General features: G+C 52.9%; 1 protein-coding gene across 2 annotated transcripts; it reads left to right on the forward strand.

Annotated features, from left to right (window-relative positions):
* Positions 1-7,864: 7,864 nt before the first annotated feature.
* Positions 7,865-20,193, forward strand: TBATA (thymus, brain and testes associated). Of its 2 annotated transcripts, none has more exons than XM_055325918.1 (9): positions 7,865-7,912; positions 9,243-9,478; positions 11,462-11,617; positions 12,488-12,573; positions 14,060-14,236; positions 16,549-16,630; positions 17,408-17,552; positions 19,014-19,066; positions 20,096-20,193. In XM_055325918.1, the coding sequence occupies exons 1-9, from the start codon at positions 7,866-7,868 to the stop codon at positions 20,185-20,187; spliced, it is 1,074 nt and encodes a 357-aa protein (XP_055181893.1). In that variant the 5' UTR covers position 7,865; the 3' UTR covers positions 20,188-20,193. The 2 variants fall into 2 exon arrangements, with proteins under 2 accessions (XP_055181893.1, XP_055181894.1); XM_055325919.1 differs by having other exon boundaries at positions 12,488-12,567.
* Positions 20,194-20,558: the final 365 nt, after the last annotated feature.

Here is a 20,558-nt window from a genome sequence, read left to right on the forward strand (position 1 = left end):
CTCTGAGCCAAGTGTCAAAGCAGTGATTAGAGTGGGGAAGCTCCCAGTGGCCCTGGAGACCAGGGCTAATCCTGAAGCTAATCCTTGAGGTGACTGCTATATTTAATTTTGGAGCACAAACCAAAACCTGCTACTTTGGAATACCTTTCCTTAGGAGCCACTACAAAAGGAAACCACTCACAGGGACATAGTTCAAATGCCCACCCTTTCTATCCATTTTTTCATGTATTTCAAGAATTGCAAATATTGAAACTATTTCCGTTGGCTGCACATTCAAACATCTAACTCAAGGCTCCTTGGTTATCACATCATCGTAGACCCAATTAAACTCATTTCATTTGACTATTCTTGCAAGACTCTACAAACCATTCCCCTCCCTTAAAGCAAGTTATTTATAGCTAGTAGACCTACTCCCCACCTGAGCTGTCCCCCTCCAGGGAAGCCTTACAAAGTTTCTAGTTGGGAACAGAAGGCCCTGAGGGTATTGCCCAATGTTGTCTCAGGACACAACCTTAAAACCATAAAAACAAGTCAACACTAAGGCCTACTGGCAGAGAATCAGTTATAGGATATGCAGGAACAAGGGTCAGCAGAGTTTGCCTGAGTTATATCCCAGACCATGTGGAAACCACTTACCTGGTAAGTCTTCCATAAATGGCAACCCATAGCAATAATCATCTTTCAATAGATGTACTGATGTATCTGTGAATTAGATAACATCTGGATAAGATGACCTCCGAGGGAAGACGCCATACAAAGTTCGGTTAACAGAATAATTTTCTTCAACTTGACCTCACAGGGTCCCTTATTATCATCAGCCTCTGCCTCTCTCTGCCTTCATCTCCCCCATTTCTGCCTCACACTGAGACCTTATTTCCCAGGCATAGAGTGACCATAATGTCTGTTATCCAATATGAGATACTTCTGAGATGGACGACATATTAAGTTTTCTGAAACATAGGGTACAAACTGTACTGTTTTACCCCATCTCAGACTTCTGGTCCCCTTAGCCACGTGAAACTAGAGTTCCTGTAACCTGCCATGCACTCCTGAATCCCCAGACTTTTGCACATGCTCTCCTCTTCTGGTCTACTTGGAGCACATTCCATAACCCACTCTTCTGCGGAGCCTTCTGCAAGACTTGTAGGTGGGCTTGGGCTCTCCTTCCCCTGTGTCTTCACTGTCCCCAGGATGTATCACATTCTGTCTTTCTTTCCCTGGCTCCCCACAAGACCTGTAGCCTCTTGAGGACAGGTATTATATATTTTCACCTTTGTGTTTTCTATTCCATGTTGTAGGTACGCAATATGTGTCTAATCAATGATTTTTGTAATAAGCCTGGAGAAGAGGTTGACGTGTCCACCAACTTCAATTGTCTAAAGGGTTGTGATTACGAAGAGGACCTAGACTTGACTTATGAGAACATGAGGGAAGGACAAGAATACTGACAGCCTCAAGGAAATATATTTCAGCTCAATATTAAGAAGAACTTTCTAGCCAATAAGCCTACACAAAATCAACAGGCAGCTTTGAACAGTAGAGAGCTCCCTGCCACTCGGACTGTTTTGTTGACAGATACTAGTATATACTTGGTAGGAATTTTGAGGTAAGGATTTGGGTGTGTAGTGAGTGAATGGCCTGGATAACTACCTTATACTCTGATTCATGCATCCATTCATTCATGAGTATTTACTGGGCACCTGGCATTGCACCAGGAGCTCAATGAATTAGCACAGAACAAACACACCCACGTAACCACCATGCAGAGTGAGAGCAGAGCCTATGTTAGCTGATGCACAAGGCAGATTCTGCCTCCCACCTGTCAGAGCTTTGCAGAAGAGAGACACGCAATCGTGTGAATTATGGGGTGTCAAAAGAGAACATGAGGGGACAACTGGGGCTCTCTGGGGGTCAGAGAGATATTTAACTTGAGCAAGGACTAATGGGAGAAAGCTTGTGTGGTTCCATGACCTTAGACTTTTTTAGAGAGCTCAGGCTTCTTCCCTCTTCTGTGATGTCTGCTCTTCCAGTTGGGTGACCTTCCTGAGTGCTGGCTTAGACCAGTCTATACCCGTCAGTTCCAGAGCTCAGAGTTCTGCTCAGCTGACAGGTAACCAGGTAACTTTGATCATCCCAGGGGAGCCATGTGTGGTCTTTAGTCATGCCCTTTCTTTCCTTCTCTCTTTTCTAAAAGACCACCAGAAGGCTAGGCACACAGACTTTGGGACAATAGAGGCACTGGCCATGCCATGACAGGTGAACCCCCGGAGCCTGGCAGGCTCTCCACTTTCAGGGCAGCCATCAAAGCACCCAGTGGTCCTGGCCACAATCCTGAACTCTGTGTACAAAGAAGAAAAGACATAGCAGGTGAGCCAAGAGGCATGTGATCACAGGATTTTCTCCTGCACTATTGGGGAATAGCACTAGGATAACATAGCAGCTATTCATGAAATGTTCACATGATTTGGGCAAACAATAATAATAATAATAATAATAATAATAAAAATATCATGCCTCAAGCTATGCAATGGGCCAGGCACCCTGCTGGGTGATTATATACATATTATCTTACTTAAGCATCAGACAGCCCCATAAGGGGCAGAATTATTATTATCTTTACTTTACAGAAGAGGAAACTGAGGCCAAGAAGTTGTTAAAACTTATCTGAGATCACATAGCTAGGGAATGGCAGGTCCAAGGGTCTAAAGAGCCTATGCTTCTGGCCTCTGTTGTGTTGACCTTGCGTGGAGATAAATGAAAGCCCAACAAAGCAGAATAGATCAAAATGAGCTCTCTTGTTTGAAGTCCAAAAGTAGGTGAGTAAGCCCTCAGCAGAGTAGAAGTTTAGCAGAAGAAAGATCTAAAACTGAGTTCACAGCATATACAAAGTCAAAGAAAAATAACCAGAAAAAAAGGTCTTCTTACTCATGTTACAAAGGGATAACCTCTCTAATATGTAAATGCATATATTCAATTAAGAAGAATTAACAAACAGAAAACGTGGATAAAAGATATGAACAGGAATTGCAAGAAACATACACAAATTGCACTTAAGCATAGGAAAAGATGCTCCACCTGACTGAAGAAATGCAAATTGGGGTACCTGGGTGGCTCAGTGGTTGAGCAGCTGCCTTCAGCTCAGGTCATGATCCTGGGGTCCTGGGATCACATAGGGAGCCTGCTTCTCCCTCTGCCGACGTCTCTGCCGCTGTGTGTCTCTCGTGAATAAATAAGTAAAATATTTTTAAAAAAAGAAATGCAAATTAAAGCCAAATGAAGGTAGCATGGGTCTCCCACAAACTTGAAGAACGTGTGGGATGCAGCTATTATGGCCTTAAAGGTAGACTATATTTGAAAAGAAGGAAACAGAAAGTCAATGACTTAAGTACCCCATCAAGAAATTATAAAAAGAACACAAATTAGACCCAAAGAAAGTAGAAGAAATTAAAGAGGGCCAAATCTAAAAAATTTGTTCTTTGAGAAAAAAAAAAACTGATAAAAATAATAACCCTTGACAGGATTGATCAAGGAAGAGAGGGAGAGAACAAATCCAGTCCAATCTCTGGAATGAAACGAGAGTATCACCATAGTTCCTAGAGACAATACAAAGATACGACCCACACTATAAACTTGAAAATGTCAATGTTCTGGAGAAATTCCTCTAAAAACACTATAGATGCCAACACCAAAATGACAGTAATGTTAGAATTATCTGATGAAGATTTTATAGCAGTCATGATAAAAAAAATGTTTCAATGAGCAATTAAGAACACACTTGAGATAAGTGAGGGAAAAAATAGAAAGCTTTAGCAAAGATATAGAAGCTATAAAGAACAAAATGGAAATTTTAGAAATATTTGCAACACTTGTAATTCAGGATTTCTCTGATCTTTAATTTCCCCGTTTCTAGGGTTAAATGAGATAACATATCTAAAAGGATTGGCACAATGCCTGGCACATAGCAAGTGCTCCATAAAATTTTATATTGCTGCTCTTGTAGCAGAGGCATCCAAGCAGGAGGACCAGACTCTGATGCATTTCCAGGCAGACAGACCCTCCTGCCTTGGACACTCCGTAAGGAAGATGTCAGAAGGGTTTGCTTAGCAATTAGGTTATCAACCTTACAAACCAGTATTGAAGGCATTCCCTAAGGTACTCCCTTCACCCTCACAGCGGCAACCTGTATGCAGTGCCCATGCTGGGTTCTGAAGAATACAATGGAAGGGATAAGAGGTACAATCAGAAGGGGAAGATGGACTTTAGTTTCAGTGGCAACAGCTCACATGATGGGAAACCCCCCAAGAGTTTGCTGGAAGCAGCAGGAAGGGACAGGGCAGAAAGAAAGAGAGCTTTCTCTTCTTTCAAACACGGTATTGTTTACCATAATAGCAGCCAGGATTCCCAGAAGCAAGGAAGAGGGGGCTTGCAGAATGGTTTCAACAGGGTCAACTTATTCCTGCAGAGACAGGCCCAGGAAAAGCTACACTTACAAAGAGACCATTCTGACCTGCACGGATAGAGGGACATCTGGGCCAAGGCCAAGATCAGGGACGACCCCGCAATGGGGTCCTTTGAATCCCCACCCTCAGCTGGGAGAAGCAGAACTTTTGAAGGAGGTAGGTTTGCCTCTAGCTTTCCTGCTTCCTGTTCTTCCTTCCTAGCAGAAGACAACGCATGAAGCACTTTCCCTTAGTTTACAGAACCTGTTTACACCCCTCACAGCGCCTGATCTCATCACACACCATGGCTGAGGGATATCCTCACTTCATTTTACTGGTGTCCCAGTGGAGTCTCAGAGCCATCAGGTGAATTACCCAAGGCAGTTCTCGGACTACGGACTCATCCCACCTATATACCTATATATAGTATAAAATCCTACTCCATCAAGACACCAATATATTTTTTAAGATTTTATTTATTTATTCATGAGACACACACACACACACACACACAGAGGCAGAGACACAGGCAGAGGGAGAAGCAGGATCCATGCAGGGAGCCCGATGTGGGACTCGATACCGGGACTCCAGGGTCATGCCCTGGGCCAAAGGCAGGTGCTAAACCGCTGAGCCACCCAGGGATCCCCCAAGACACCAATATTAATGAGCATTATTATTACTATTTTTGAGCATCTCGGGTGTGCCAGGTAAAAGCCAGGTACCTGGCTTCCCTGAGCTCACTTGTCCTTCAGACAGACACCAGGAGTAGAGGCGGCTACCCTGTCTTACAGGCTCCGAGAAGGCAAGAATGGTAGGCGCTCCTACTTAGCACCTGGCACTGTCCTAAACACTTCAATATGCACGAAGTCACTCAGTCTTCCCAGCAGTCCCGTGAGAATAAGTGTAAGTCACACATCTGTTTCAGAGATATGGGAACTGAAGGTCAGAGACATCAGGTAATCCCCTGGAGGCCACACAGCTCAGAAGTGGCAGCACTGGTATTCAAACCGAGCCTTCTTACCACTGTTCTGTGTCTCTGGCAGGACAAGTGGCTTAGCACAAGGTGGCACATCTAGGAAGTGTCAGAATCAGATTGAAACCTCCGCCCAACTGAAAACCAGGGTCTTCCCACCCAACTATCCTGCCTAGAGTAGGGCTGGATGGTCTGGGTCACTTGGGCAGCCTCCCTCCTCCCCAGCTAAGGGACAGCTGTCTGCAAATCCATCCCCAGAAACAGGATGTGTGGGGGCAAGAGCCCTCTATGGTGGCATCAGGCCCAGGCAGGCTGACAGAGCTGGGACCCAGCTCCATCAACCCTCTTTGCCAGTTTTTGTCTCCCTGCCCGCTGCTTGCGGCCCAAATCGGCCCCGGACTCTCATCGTCTCCCTTGGCCCCCACTGAAAATGCCGACTGCCAGGTGGAGTGGGAACTTGGAAGAAACCTGGAGGGATCAGAGGAGCTGCGTGGGGGTGAGGAGAGGGGTGCTGGAGAGCAGTTCTGGAGTTGTGGGGAAGGAGTAACCTAGCAACCACTGGCTCACATGGTCACAAAGCCAGCAGGCTTGCTCACAGAACCAGCGAGCCTTCCTGTTGATGTAGCTCCCCTTGCTCTTCTGCTCAGGCAGCAGGGACTTCTCACACACAGACTGTAGCAGGCATTTCCCTCGGTGAGTCGAGATCCATGGAGAGATCAATCTCCTGCGGAGGGAAACGGACACTAGAGCCGGACTGGGGGCCAGGGGCACCTACAGAGGTCAACATGGGGCAAGGAAAGTTCTGTCTCAGGATTGATGTGAGCGTTCAGACCCCTTCTGTCCAGCTGGTTGGGGACCAGGCAGAGAGGGAAGTGAGGACAGAGGTGGACACAGTGGAGCCCAGCCTGGCCCACTCTGGAAAAGGCTGGCCTGACCCAGTCCTTGTTGACCTCTACTGCAACTACAGGTTGTGACCCAATTGTGGCTTATAAAATCAATTTAATGGGTCATATCTAAGATTTACAAAATAAAAACCGAAAGTAGGATGAAAATAGCACTGTGCTTCGTATGTAGCAAGGGTAGGTATTGCTTTAGGATGTTCCTGCCTCAGTGTCACATACACACCGGTGTGTGCACACGTGTGTAGATCATGATCTGATCCACGAATGAGTCTCTTACGATGATCACAGTCAAAAGCATTTGAAAGTCTGTGTTCTAACAAGTACTTTTTCCTGTAGGCAGATGGGTTTGGGCTTCCAAATGGCCTGTCCGCAAGCCTGCAGCATGTAAGGGGTCTAGAGCCCAGCCCCCGTCATCCAGGATGTTCAAAGCTTCCTTCAAAGGAAGTTCTACCAACTGTTTTTCTCTTTAGAGAAAAGATCGGGGAAGACTTGGAGTCAGGATGCCTGGGGTCCTTGTGTGACCTCAGGTCTCCCCTTCCCCCATCTCAAGGAGTGCTGCCTCTCACTTCCGCCTGAACCTGACAGCAGCTGGCCCTGGGCAGGTCTGGGGTCCTTTGCAGATTTTGTAAACTTGAGGGTTCATTTTCAGAATGCACTGACTCTCGGTCCCAAACCCATCCCTAGCACCTGCAAGCCCTGCACTTTGGAGAGATATAGACGGGTAGATTGATAGATCTATATATGCATGTGTATGTATATGTGTCTGTTTATGCGTATCTAGATATCCAGCTACATTCAGGTCCATCGATTCAGACCAATCACAATTCTTGACTTTAACACCTATCAGCTTTCATCCACTTCACTGAATCAGAACTATTTCATATTATAATGAGCACCAGCAAACGCGCCTCTCAAACTGAGTTAGAATAGCACCACTAACACATGTGCTCCCCTCCCTCCCATCCCCCATCCCTGACTTCCCTCAAAAAGAACCACTAGCTGAATTTTGTGTTTAGCATTTTCTTGCCTTTTTTCCCCCTCCCTTATCACATTTATGATAATTTTGCTTTCCTTTGAGCTTCACTTTTAAGAAGGAATCTCAGGCTATGTGGCCCTCTGGGCCTTGCTTTACTTGACCTCAGATAATATTTGTAAGGTTCATCTATGTGGTTCTGGGTAGCTCTGGTTCATTTTCATTGCAATACAATGTTCAATTGCCCACATGTAGCACCACTCACTCACCCCTTCTTTCTGCCTTTGGACACTTGGGAAGTTGCCAGGTGTTTGCTAATTCGAACAATGTTAGTCTGAATATATTACAAACAGCCCCAGTCATACGACTGCAAGAGCTTCTTTTGGGTATATGTCTGGGAGATGAATCGCTGAGCGCTACAGCTTGCAAATGTTCAATTTTACCACACATTGCCAATTTTTCTCCTCTAAGTGTCTGTTCCGGTTTACACTCCCACCGCCAGCGTATGAGATTTCCTGTTATCCATCTTCAACACCAGTGTCAAGTGCACTAGTCCTTATTCTGTTAGAAAGTCGACGATGGCCACAGACGTGAAGACCCAGTTGGCTGAACATCCACTGATGAGGTAAGACCCCAAGTGCCCACCCTGCTGATCCAAGCGGGTGGGGGGAAGGCAGGGCAGGCTGGGAGACAAAAGTGGCGTGGCGGGAACCCAACAGATAGAGAGTCCAGGAGAGGCAGCCCTTCCTCACCTTCGGCTGCCATCAGCCAAGCCCCCAGTGGTGGGTTCTTAGGCCTGAGTTAGCACAGGTCACAAACTGGGTCCCTCCCTGGAGGGAGGAGGACATGGTGGCAGGGAACAGAAGCACCTGCGTGAGAATTCCTAGATTTTTAAGGGGCGACTTCCTCTGTCAGTTGGGGTAGGGAGGCCACGTAACTGCAACTTTCAGAGAAGGTTTGCTTTATTTCTTTAAGTCCCAGATGCCTTAGAGGCCAATGGAGGACGGCACAGAAAACTCAGGGGCCTGGCCAGCGAAATCCTCAGAGGGCCCCGAGGCCCTTGCTTAGCATATCCAGAGCCCACCTCTTCTCCAGAGGGCCTCCCTTCAGCCAGGGCCACCGGGAGAAGGGAATGCAGACAGCCAGCAGGCAGGTGGTCCCACCAGGCCCCAGCGGAGATCACCCCACCTCTGGATCCATGCTGGACGGACCCCGGGCTCCTCCAGAGGCAGGGCCCGGCATCCTCAGGAGAGGGAAGGGGTGCAGGGTGGAGGACAGACAACCTGAGAAACATGTCTCCAGTGAAGCCGACAAGAGCTTGATGCTTCCCTGCAGCGTTGCGACTCTGAATGCTGCCCAACAAGCTCTGCATCTCCTGGGAGGGGCTCCCGAGGAAAGAGGACATGCTGGCGCCATCTGGCCTTGGTGCTCTAGCTTCAGCCCCTGGACGCGAAGTCTGGGCCAAGACTGCCTGGAGGGGGGGCCCCGGGGCAGGGGGACTGCCCATAGCTGGCTTCTCCTGGGCTGCCAACAGTTGGCTTGGGGTGAGGTCCTTGTTTTGTCTGCCCCTGCCCCTGGAGGTATATATAAGGTACCTTTGCTCCAACCCAGGTATTTGGAGAGTAGGTGGGTCTATGGCTTCTTTTTCTGGCTTTAGAGAGGGTTTCTGGTAGAAAACTGAGGTCTTGGGAGATGCTATCTGAGTTCTCTCCAATGGATCCTAGCTCCCTGCTAAGGCATCTTATGAAGACAAAGGCTCCCTGGGACTGGATTGGACTAGTTGGGAGAGGACCCCAGGAGAGGCCTGGCTTTGGGAGCCATGGGGTAGAAGTGAACTCCTGGAAACCAATTTCAGAGTGCCTCAGGAATAGACTCCATCTGAGCCCTGAGTTCTGAGCTGGGTGGGCACTAATGCCAGGAGGCTCCATTAGTTTCTCCTTGACTTTCTCCTTCAGTCCAAGGGCTAAGCTGAAGCCTGAAAAGAAGTCAGGGCACAGGCCAAGGAGCCACGGGGACAACGGGCCACAGAAAGAACTGATGATCCCAGGGATCGTGGATTTCCAGCTGATCCAAACAGCACTGAAGACCCCCAAGCCCCAGACCCCTGGAGCCTACCGCTTTGGCCGCCTCAGCCACCACTCCTTCTTCTCCCGGCACCACCCCCACCCACAACGTGTGACCCATATCCAAGGTAGGCCCTGGGGAGGTAGGGGCCTGACTGGAGGTGGTGGGGCAGTTCTGATGACCAGAAAAGGAGGATCCAGCCTCTGTTTCCAAGCTGAGGCCCAGAGAGGATGGGGATTTGGTCAGGGACAGAGAACTGCTTGGCCACTTGCAAGCACTCAATCAAGTGAAGACTGGACCTGGGGAAGCAGGCTCTGAGGCTGACTGTGCAGCCCTAGACCATTCCCTCATTGCTGATCCTCCCATTTTACAAATCAGATAAAGGGATGAATGTTCTGCCCCAGAACTGCACTCTGTTCTCTAACTCAGGCCAATTCATCCACTTAGCCATCTGTCCATCAGATATCTGTTGAGTGCAAACAATGGATCAATCACTTATTTAGGCCCTAAGGATATGACAGTGAGCGAAACAGTTCCTAACCTTGTGGAGCTGACTCTGCTGGAAAAGGCTAGGAAATAGATGAGGTGTCAGAGTGTAGGAAGTGCCAAGGCCCTAGAAGGGAGCAGACCTGATCAATAGCATGGCATCTAAGCCAAGAACTAAAGGGGAGAGCGCATTGAACTGTGTGGCTAGTGGAGGAAAGAATGTCCCAGGCAGAGGGAACAGCAAGTACAAAGGCCCCAAGGCACACATTTTGGCTCTGCTGGAGAAGCAGCAAGGAAGCCAGTGTGGCTGGAGCTGAGTAAAGAGGGGGAGAAAGGAGAAACTCCAGAGAGGTGGTGGGAGTTCAGATTATGTGGGCCTTAGAGGTCACTCCACTTACCATTAAGCCATCTCGCTGAATGGATGGGAGCCACTGGAAGGTGGAAAGCAAAAAAGTGACAGGAGTGACCTGTTGGCTGCTGTCTGGAGGGGGATGTAGACCAAGGAGGTAGCAATGGAAGAGCAAGTGGCCCTGCTCTAGAGCTATACAGAGGTGGAACCAACAGGATTTGCAGATTGGTTAAAAATAGTAGGAAAGGCAGAGGGGAGTCAATGATGACTCCAGGTGCTGGGCCTGAATGACTAGAAAACCATAGTCACATTGACTGAGGCAAAAAAAATGCCTGAAGGCAGGATCAGTGCAGGGCAAGGGGGGGGGTTGGAAATTGGGTGGGAATCTGGGAGATGTGAGATTCCACGCATCTTTCAGGCTTGGGGGTAGAAGTGTAAAGTAGGCAGTTGGGGCTGGAGTTCAGGTGAGAGATGCCAATCTGGCCACCACTCAAGGAGGGAGGGCATTGGAAGTGCCATGCCTGGATGGGAAAGCCAAGAGCCCGTGTAGATGCAGAAGAGGAGAGCCTGGCGCTGAGCCCAGGGACCCCTGGGAGGGCAAGGAGGTGAGGAGCAGCCTGTGAGTTAGGAGGGACCAGGGGAATGAGCCCCCCACCCCCACCAGCCAAAAAGGAGAATGTTTCAGGAAAGACAGAGTAAGCCAGCATGCCAGGACCTAACCAGGCTGGTCCTCGAAGCTTCACCGTGTATGCTAATACACCGTCACACAGACCTGAAGCCAGAAGGGTCCTCATGTGTAAGCAGCTCGCCACCACCTCTGGGCTGCCCTGCAGAGGCTGACAGATGGCAAGGAGTTTTATCCAGGGGGTCTGGCTAAACCTTGCTCCTTTTGATTTGAGCCCAGGTCCTTCTGGTCACAGACTATGGCTCCATGCCCCATCCCCGTGTCCTCCTCTTCAAGCTGTCCACCTCCGTGTGCTCACACCTGCAGTTCCTCGCTCTGTCGTAGAAAATCAGAAGGACCCCAGGACTAGAGTCCTATCTCACCTCCCCCTGACTCGCTGGGTGACCCTGAGCACTGCCTATCACTGTTCATTCTTAGTATCCCCCTGGGTAATAAGGCCTCTGTGGCCGGAGGGCCCTCCCAGCTCTAGCGATCTATGGTCGGGAAGAAGTGGGGTCCGTACTCTCCCTGCCCACCAGCCTCCTCCCAGCCTCCTGGTGTTCCTGGGGTCCACCCAGGCCCTCCTTCCCACAGCCTCTCACCCTTCGCAGATCTCACCGGGAAGCCTGTCTGTGTCGTCAGAGACGAGTTCTCTGTGGCCCCCTTGCCTCAAGCCACACTTTTATCCCGCTGTCTGATGGGGTTGCCCACCATCTCTGTCCCCATCGGAGACCCGCAGTCCAATCGGGAACCCCGGCTTTCTTCTGGTGGGTACTCGGGCACCAGCCTCTCTCCCCAGGGGCTGCCCTCCCTCAAGGCAGGTCCCTGGGAAGGAAAGAGCCAGCGCTCTTAGGTTGATGGGGTCCCCTGCGGCTTTCCTCATTTCCTCAGACAGCAGCATCTGCACTATTCCCCCCCCAGGTCCTCAGAAATGGGGCCCCTACTCAGATTTGAGGTGTTTGAGGCATGATAACAGAAGACAGACAGAGTGGGGCAATAGTCATGTGACTTACAGCCACAGACAGGATTGATATGGGAAATGCCGAGTAGCTTGCAGGCTTGGGCACGAGCCCGTCGGAGCAGTTGGCCAGAGATGGAGCTGGAGCTGAAGCAGCAGCTTTCTAGCAGCCCCTGCGCTTCCCCTTCCCCTCCATCAGGGTCCAGGGGAAACCCACTGGTGGGGACCAGGACAGCTGTGCAGGGCAGAGCGGCTTGGGAAGCTAGCTGCAGCACATCTCCCCAACTGCGCCAAGAGCAGTTTGGTATCTGAGGGACTAGCACATTGCAGAAACTGAGGCTCAGTGCTGGCCTCAGGTGCCTAAAAGAGGCGCAGCTAGACTAACCGCACACATGTTGGCGCAGGTAGCCAAGCATATCCAGCAGCTTCCAGGGAAGCCACAGGCTAGGATCAACATCAGCCCCCTCCAGTAGTGACCATGCTCACCCCCCCAATGGCGAGATTCCTGCTTCTCCTCTCAAGGTCACCGCCTCCCCCTTTCCCTTTAAGATATAAGGCGGAAGGCTGGGGAGGTGAGCAGGCTCTTCCCACCCCGACCCCCCACTCCCAGCCCTCTCAAGGCTGGGTACCACAGGGAAGGCAGGAGAACCCCGGGTTTCAGCTGGCAATGTCTTCCCAGAGGCATGGAAGAAGGAGTTGAGAGACCTGGCTTCCCGGGTGGCCGTCTTCACCAAGGAGAATGAGCTGAAGAGCAAAGAGGTGGGTGCAGAACACAGGAGCCATCTGGGAAGAGATCCAAAGGGTCCATCGTTTTGTGATGAAAGCCCTCCCAAGTGGGTTCCCCCTCGTGAGCAGTAGAGCTAGTGTCCACAAGAGGTGCTGCTGTTGGCCCAGGAGGAAAGGGCTGCAGAACATCCACCTCCCCACCCGAGGAGGGTCCAGCAAGGGCTCAAAAGAGAAGAGAAGGTGGCTAGGTGGGGAGATCCAAGAAGGGTGCATAACAGAGGTGGGATGGGCAGACGGGGACGGGGGACACGTTCCTAGTGGACACATGCAGCTCAGAAGCTGCGAAGTGCAGGACATGCTTAAAGAGGGCGGCATAAGCGGGCAGCCATGTGGGGTTGGGAGTGGGGAGGAAGGTAAGAAGGGGTTGACTTTGCATGTGGGCAAAAAGGAGGAGCTTGCTCTTCATTTCTGAACTTCCTGTAGTGCCCAGTCTCATAGGGAATAGAGAATCACTGACGGATTTCAAACAGGATGGGGTGACTTTGTGGGTGCTATCTGCTGATAATCCAGTAAAGACAACTGGGAGGCAGCATGGAAGTAGTTGGTACTGGATGCAGGACAGGTCTGGCCCTTGGGACAGAGTCTGGCCCTGCCCTGCTCTTGGGCAGCAGAGTTCTCATTTCTGATTTGTGGCCTACTCAGTGCAATGCTCACGGCAACTCGGCTAAGCTCTCGGGGTCTCACTTTTGTTATCTTTAAAATGGGGACAAGTATAGGGTCACCTGGGTGACTGAGTGGGCTGAGCGTCCACCTCTTGATCTCAGGACCCTGGGATCGAGCCCCACATCGGGCTCTGCATTCAGCGGGGAGTCTGCTTCTCTCCCTCCTCCTCTGCCCCACCCCTGCTCCCACGCACATGCTCTCTCACTTGCTCTCTCTAAAATAAAAAAAAATTGAAAATATAAACAAATAAATGTGGGAAGAAGTATACTAGCAGTCTCAATTGGGGTTGCAGGGGTAGGAGGTCCCAGGCCTCATACCAATAGGCCTAGCTCAGGAGGTTTTCCCAGGGCAAAGAATGGATGCCAAGTTCTAGGGGACAAATTTGAGGGGTAGCTGAGCTGGAGTTAAGGTAGGAAATGGGGGTCTTGGCCTAAAATACTGCTTTCCAATCTCTGATGGGTGCAGGGGTGAGGGGAAGGGAGGGCGGGTCTCCCTAGGAGGAATAATGAAGACTTCAGAGGACCACCAGGGTCTCCAGCATTGAAGAAGTTCCAGGAGGAAGCATTTTGGATGGGGAGAGTCCCTGGCTGGGGAGAGGGGTCCAGAACAGGGTGAGGCTGGCCTGGTCATCCTCCCAGCTCCCTGCAATGTTGCGATGCTGGAATTGCAGGAGGGGAGGTGAAGCCCCAGAGGTGTGACTGGGCCTCCTTCTCTTCCTCTTCTTCCTCGAGCCTCTCTCCCTCTCTCTCTCTCTCAATCTCTCTCTCTCACTGCCTGGAGTCTCTGGTCACTTTGCTCCCAGCAGAAGGAGGAGCCTCAGCGGGAGCAAGGGGCAAAGTACTCAGCCGAGACCGGGAGGCTCATCCCCACTTCCACCCGAGTCATTGGTCGCCGCCACTCCCGCCAGGGCCCACGGATGTATTCTTCTGGCAAAGATGAAGGAGTCCAGACTGTCTTCCTAAAGGATCATGAGCTGCTGGTAAGGCCCTGGGAACGCTGGGAGCTACGGCCCAACAGAGGCCTGGTCTGAGGGCAGAGAACATGTGGTCGCTGCTCCCAGGCTCCCAGCAGTCCCAGCTAGGACGTTTACAAACTGCTTTAAAGTGTGGCCTCTCAGGGTGCCTGGGTGGCTCAGTCAATTGATTGCCCAACTCTTTTTTTTTTTTTTAAGATTTTATTTTTTCATGAGAGACACACACAGAGAAAGAGAGAAAAAGAGAGAGGCAGAGACACAGGCAGAGGGAGAAGCAGGCTCCATGCAGGGATCCTGATGTGGGACTCGATCCTGGGACTCCAGGATCACATCCCGGACTGAAGGCAGGCGCTAAACCGCTGAGCCACCCAGGGATCCCAATTGCCCAACTCTTGATTTCAGCTCAGGTCATGATTTCAGGGTCATGGGATCAAGATCCTCTCTCCTTCTCCCTCTGCCTTCTCCCCATCTCTCTCTCTCTCTTAAAAAAAAAAAGGTGTGGCCTCTCCCAGGATACTTGTACCTGAGACTATCAGCCTCAGAAACTCCTGACCTGGGAGTCAAGCACCTGGATCCAATCCTCTGCCATGTCCAGGTTTCTGCGGGAAGCTCTCCCTCTCTTTTAAAGCCTTCCCCCGACTTGGGGTTTTAGCTCCATGATCTACGCAAGCTGGGAGCATGCACATGTTGTCTTGAAGGGCTATCCTAGCTGTGGCACTGGATGAGTTCAGGAAGGGAGCTACGGTGGCTGGATGACATTCATAGAAGAACGTCCTGCCTAGTGTGTCCCCGAACCATACCTGGGTGTGCTGCAGCCTGTGGCCAGCCCCGCCAGTCCCAGCCCAGTCTCCCCACACTGTGCAGGGTTTGGTGGGTGCCACAGTGAAGCACAGATCTATCTTCTGATGTTTAAGTTTCACCGGCCAAGGCCTGAGATGAGTCCGTGACCGATGCTGGTGGGTTAAGGCTACCTGCGGTCCCTTTTAAAATGCATACATGTTCTCCAGGGAAGGTTAGTCCCCGAGCCAGCATCTTGACACCCTCCCTGTGACCCGTGCTTTCAAGCATGCAGTCCCTTTGAAGACTTACAATGGTCCAGTGAAGTGGATAGCAGACAGGGCCCAGAATCCCCATTCCACAGATGGGGAGGCTAAGGCCCTGCCAGGTGACATTCTGTGGCCCAGGTCCCCAGAGAGGGAGCAGCATAGCGGAGACTAGAACGACACTTTCTCCACCTTAGGGCGGCCTCATCTTGCCTGGAATTAGGTTCTCGGGTCCTGTGGGGAGGGGGCCCCGGGCAGGTAAGTCGGATGGGGAGAATGGAGAAGGGCCCAGGGGCAGACCCAGGGGGTGGGGGGAGTCACTGCAACAGGTGGGTATCTGGGGCTGAGGGGGCACCCTAGCAACCAGAGGCCCGGGAAGGGGCTCAGCCCGGTTCCTGTTCTGCCAAGGATGAGGCCGACCTGCTGGGGACTGACAGGCCCCCTCTGGTCCTGGGAAGACCGACTGCCAAGCACTAAGGGGACCCTGCTTTCCTAGGACTCCAGGGGCTACACCTCCTACCACGGGTCCCAACTCCAGGCGACCGTAGCCACAGTCACCGTCAGCAGCCTGGCCTAGGGAGCCCTCGTAGTCCATCCTCCTACACAGAGCTGGAGCTCCCCCCGATGATACGAGACTGGAGGACGCAGGGGAAAGAGGGCCCGGCGGTGGCAGAGATGCCAGAGGCTGCGGAAGCGACCAAGGGTGAAGCGTTCACGCTGCTTGGCCAGACGGAGCCCCACGCGGGGTCATCTGCAGCATCAGCCAGCCCTGACCCCCAACCCGCCCGCTGGGATCACCCCACCTCTATGCTAGTGTCTCCAGACCCTGGGAGCTCCAGGGTGGGGAGGCCCGTGGGGTCCCTGAAACCCCCACACCAAGGACCCAGGGATCCGGGACTCAGTGGGTCTCCGAGTAGCCAGCTCTGACTTTGCCTCCCAGTGAGGGACTTTGGGGGTACAATCAGCCCACGCAGGTCTCAGGGATGGGTCCACATATGTGATATGGAGCTTTGTTGTGCCACACTCTCCCTGCTGGGGTCGTCCTCTTTCAAGGCCTCAGATTCCTCATTTGTCCAGTGAGGAGGTTAAGACTCTTCCACTGGGGGAGAGAAAGTGCTGTGTAAAATGCAAAGTCACAGGGCAGGGACAATGGTGGGGACCAGTTTAGCCAAGCATGTGGCTCTGGGAGCACATGTTGTAGGAGCGGGGCCTGTGCTGCTGGCTGGGATGTGTCATCCAGGCTCACTGACCCGGGGCCTGTCCTCCTGCCCGCAGGTCCTGGAGCTCCTTTGTCAGATCCTGCAGACAGACTCCCTGAGCACTATCCAGTTCTGGCTACTTTACGCCCCCCCAAAAGGTGAGGACACAGCCGGGGCCCAGGGCTTTCTCGGAGTGGAGGCTGTGGAGGGCCTTGTTCTCTGGATGTCACTGGGCTCCCACCCAGGGCCTTCCTCCTGGGCCCCGAATGCACCTGTCTCCAGCAGGACAGGGCTGCTGCTCCCTCCTCGCCCTTCCTCCGCAAGATTTCCTCGACCCTGCTTCTTGGAGGGGACTTTATACTGACCACTGACCGCCCTTGGCACCCAGGAGGGGGAAATCCAAAGATATATTTAGCAGACACGCCCCCTCACCCACCACTGCGGGAAGTGTACAGACACACACACACACACACACACACACACACACAGGAACCATGAAAGGACGTCCTTGTACACACTGGGATGGTGGGCAGAAGGTTTATCTGGGTGGGAGGCTGAGGGGTGGTGATGGGAGCCAGGGACAGTGGGGGAGGAGGGGAGGGGGAGGGCAGGAGGCAGGTGTCCAGGGGGCTTTGCAGAGAGAGCCCAGAGGCATGACCACTGGGTGGGCCAGCAGGTGCGAGAACAAGGAACATGCATGTGATCGTGTGGTGAGAGAAAGGTGGGGAGGGGCTGGGTGCTCTGCACACACAGGGGCCAGGATAGAACAGGGGCCTCCCCAAAGTGGACCTGGAAGCAGAATGAGAGATGGTTAGAGGGCTGCCCTGGGCCAGGGTTGGGCAGAAGAGCCGAGGCCCTGCTTCCAGCTTGTCCCTTGCAGGGACAGGACAGGATGTCCGGCCACTGAGAACCATGCCCCCTGGCTGTGCTTACAGAGAAAGACCTGGCCCTGGGGCTCCTGCAAACAGCCGTGGCTCAGCAATTTCCACAGCCCCTAGTCTCTATCCCGTTGGAAAAACTTCTCTATCAGCTCCAGGAATTCCAAGAGCCATCTCAAGAGAAGCAACAGCCGCCCTACAGGTGGGCTTCACACCCCTCACCTGCCCCTCTGTTCCCAGAGCTCTTCCCTCCCATTCAGCCACTTGTCCTCCCCAGTGAGGCCGGGTGGTCTGGAAAGGGGATCCGGGCACTGGGCTCACTGAGCCTGTGCTGGAGGAGGAGGCCCAGCCCCTTCCCCGAGGGACCCTCCGGTTCAGCCCCTGCTGCCTGAGGGCCCCTCTGGCAGCCCACATGTCGGCGGCTGACTATGGGGGATGCCCGAGGGGTGACCAGTGTCAGCTGTAGCAAGACAGGGCCGGAGAAGCCACAGCTAGCCCTCCAGCTCTTAGTCTCGGGGAAGGCCAGTAGAGAGGGGAAGCTGACACAGGGGAGCAGAAGTACCCCCACGGATGGCTAGAGGACACAGCGGAGGGTACAGTGGGAAGCCCTCACCAAGCAGGTGGGTAGGGCTAGGGTGTCAGCAAGGGACCTGGCAATAGTGCGGGCCCACTGTTCTGCCGGACACCACTGGAGTCCACACAACCACCCACAGAGGCAGTGTTACCCCCATTTCACAGATTAGAAAACTCAGCAACAGCTGAGACTACCTAGAGTCACCTGGCTAGTCGGAAGAGCTGGGATCCAGCCTAACTTCCAAGCCCAGCAGCACCCAGATTTGCCAGAGACCCTGTTAAAAATGCAGATTCCTGGAGATTCTAACAGCTGGTGGGGGATGAGCCAGGGGATGCATCACTTTGACAATCTCCCTGGTTTTCCCCGATAGAGCTTTGCAGAACGTGGCTGGGACAGGTAGGATTTGAAGGAGCAAATGAGAGGGTGGGGACCGTCAGGAAGGGAAGGCAGGAACGCGCTCAGTCTAGGAAATGTTAAGTTTGGGGGTGGCTGCAGCTTGGTGAGAGGGGGCAGGTGCTTGTGCTCATTTAGGTTTGTTGAAGGCCTGGGTTCTCTCTCTGGCCCTAAACTGGGTTCTCTTTTCTGCTTTGAGAGACCAGAGAGGCTTGGGAGGAAGGCAGGCTTCGCTGTGACCTCGGGCGAGCCACTGCCCCCACCATGGGCCTCAGCTGCACCCCTCAAAACCACTCTCCTAGCGTTGTAGGGAGGACAGTTAGACCGAGTGCATAAAAAGGCCTGCTTTGGTGCAAAGCGGAAGTCCTCCGTTAGGGCAGCAGGAGCTCCAGCTTCTCCACTCACAGGAGAAGGCTTCCTCTATTCCAGGAAGCAGGAGCCAAGCACAGCCGGGGCGGGCTGGGGCGGGGGCCTCCCTTACCGCTCCTGGGGCAAGAGGGCCCAGGAGGTTCCTCGTGGTCACAGCAGGCAGTGGAGTCACAGCTGTCTGTCGGGGTCCCACTTGGGGGTGGTGCCAGCAGGGGCCAGGCGCCTTGGGCTCTTGGGCTCCCTGGAACATTTGTTTCCCCACCGCACCCACCCTGCTGCTCTGCTGCAGTGGGCTCCAGCCTCACATTCCCTTTGTGTCCCTTATAGTCAATCCCCGAAGAAGACGAAGACCCCACCACTACCCAAAGGCGACCAACCAGGTAAGATTCTATGCAGCAGATCATCCCAGGGGCTCTCCCCCCCACCCCCACCCCCACCCCTAGGCCCACCCTGGCTGTATGCCTCAGGGGATTCGGGGACACTGGAGATGAGTCTCTGCCCCAGGAAGCTGCTCATTCCACCCATTCATCTATTCACTCATCCATTCAACAGAGACTTCCTTAGCAGCTGTGAGCTAGGCTCTGGGGAAGAGTCCAGACAAGTTCCTGCTGCTATGGAGCTCACATCCTAGTGAGGAGGAGCGCAGACAGCAAATCCAAACATCGGAGGGGGATAGGTACTGGCAGGAAAATAAAGCAGGGGAAGTGAGGGGCAGTAAGAAGGACTGGCAGGGTGGGGAGAGGGCTCCTTGGCCTGAACGACAGGTAGTTCCAGCCCAGTGTGGGCCTCGGGAGAGCCCAGAAATAGGGCTCTCACCTGCCAGCTGTGTGGGTGAAAGCGTACTCAGGCCAGGGTGGCTGGGGCCTTATGGGTCAGGCTGGTGGTAAGAAATGAGGTGGGCAGGGCCAGCCTGGGTCTCACCCAGGTGACATGGGGGTGCACTGGAGGCTTATAAGAGGGCCTGGTGTCCAGACAAGTTCCCCTCTGGCTACCAAGTGGAGGAAGGACTATTGGGGGCAAGAGGGGCTGAGGGGAGACCAGGCAGGAGGCTGCTGCATCCTCCTGGTGTCTTCGGCCAGGGCAGGGGCAGAGAAGAGGACAGCTACCCACCACGTACCGTATTCTCTGCCACTAGACTGTAAGGCGTCCCAGGTGAGCATCCGGCACAGGTAGGCACTCCCTAGGTATTTGTTGTCTGGATGTAGAAAGAAGAGGCGGAGGTGAAGCTCAGAGAAGGGAGTCAGCTCCTCCCGGGTCACCAGCAGCACCCAGAGTAGCAGCTGGGCTTGACCCACATCTGCCTGGGGCCTCGCAGGGAGAAGACGTCCATTTAGGTCCCCAGAGCAGCTCCCAGCTAGGGACCTGGCCCATCCCTGTCCTCTGCTGACGGATGTCTTCCCTTCTCCCAGAGTACATCGGGAGAGCACAAATTCTCCGGATGCATCTGAACCAGAACACAGAAGACAGAAATTCAAAGCCAAAGGCAGAATGCGGAGTCTGAGTCCCTTTGGCCGCCTTGCTCAGGAGCTGTCCCCAGGTTCGGGGCTGCTCCCAGTCCACCCACCTCAACAGCAACACCGACTTTCCTATCACACGGAACCTATTAAAAGGCTGCCTTCCCCCTAAGAGGACAATTCCACTCCACTCTCTATAGCAGGTCTGTACTTGGGGGTTTATTCCAGGAGCGAGGATGGGCTGCACGGAACCGTCCGGCTCCCTTGGAGAAAGCTCCCTTGCTACCGCCCACACGGGGCTTACCTGCTGGTTCTATGTTCCTAAGAGCTGAAGGGCAGCCCGAGGAAGAAGCTCTGTCCCACCCGAGCCAAGACACACAGGGGATCCGGGTAGGTTAGAGCAGATGTCAGGAGCCCA

This window comes from Nyctereutes procyonoides, unplaced genomic scaffold (assembly GCF_905146905.1).
Source record: "Nyctereutes procyonoides isolate TBG_1078 unplaced genomic scaffold, NYPRO_anot_genome, whole genome shotgun sequence".
Classification (NCBI taxonomy): domain Eukaryota; kingdom Metazoa; phylum Chordata; class Mammalia; order Carnivora; family Canidae; genus Nyctereutes; species Nyctereutes procyonoides.

Coding starts and splice junctions, on each gene's coding strand:
- TBATA (XM_055325918.1), top strand. CDS start 7,866: ATGGCCACAGACGTGAAGACCCAGTTGGCTGAACATCCACTGATGAG. Junction 9,479..11,461: donor ACGTGTGACCCATATCCAAG/GTAGGCCCTGGG, acceptor CACCCTTCGCAG/ATCTCACCGGGAAGCCTGTC. Junction 16,631..17,407: donor ACTTTACGCCCCCCCAAAAG/GTGAGGACACAG, acceptor CTGTGCTTACAG/AGAAAGACCTGGCCCTGGGG.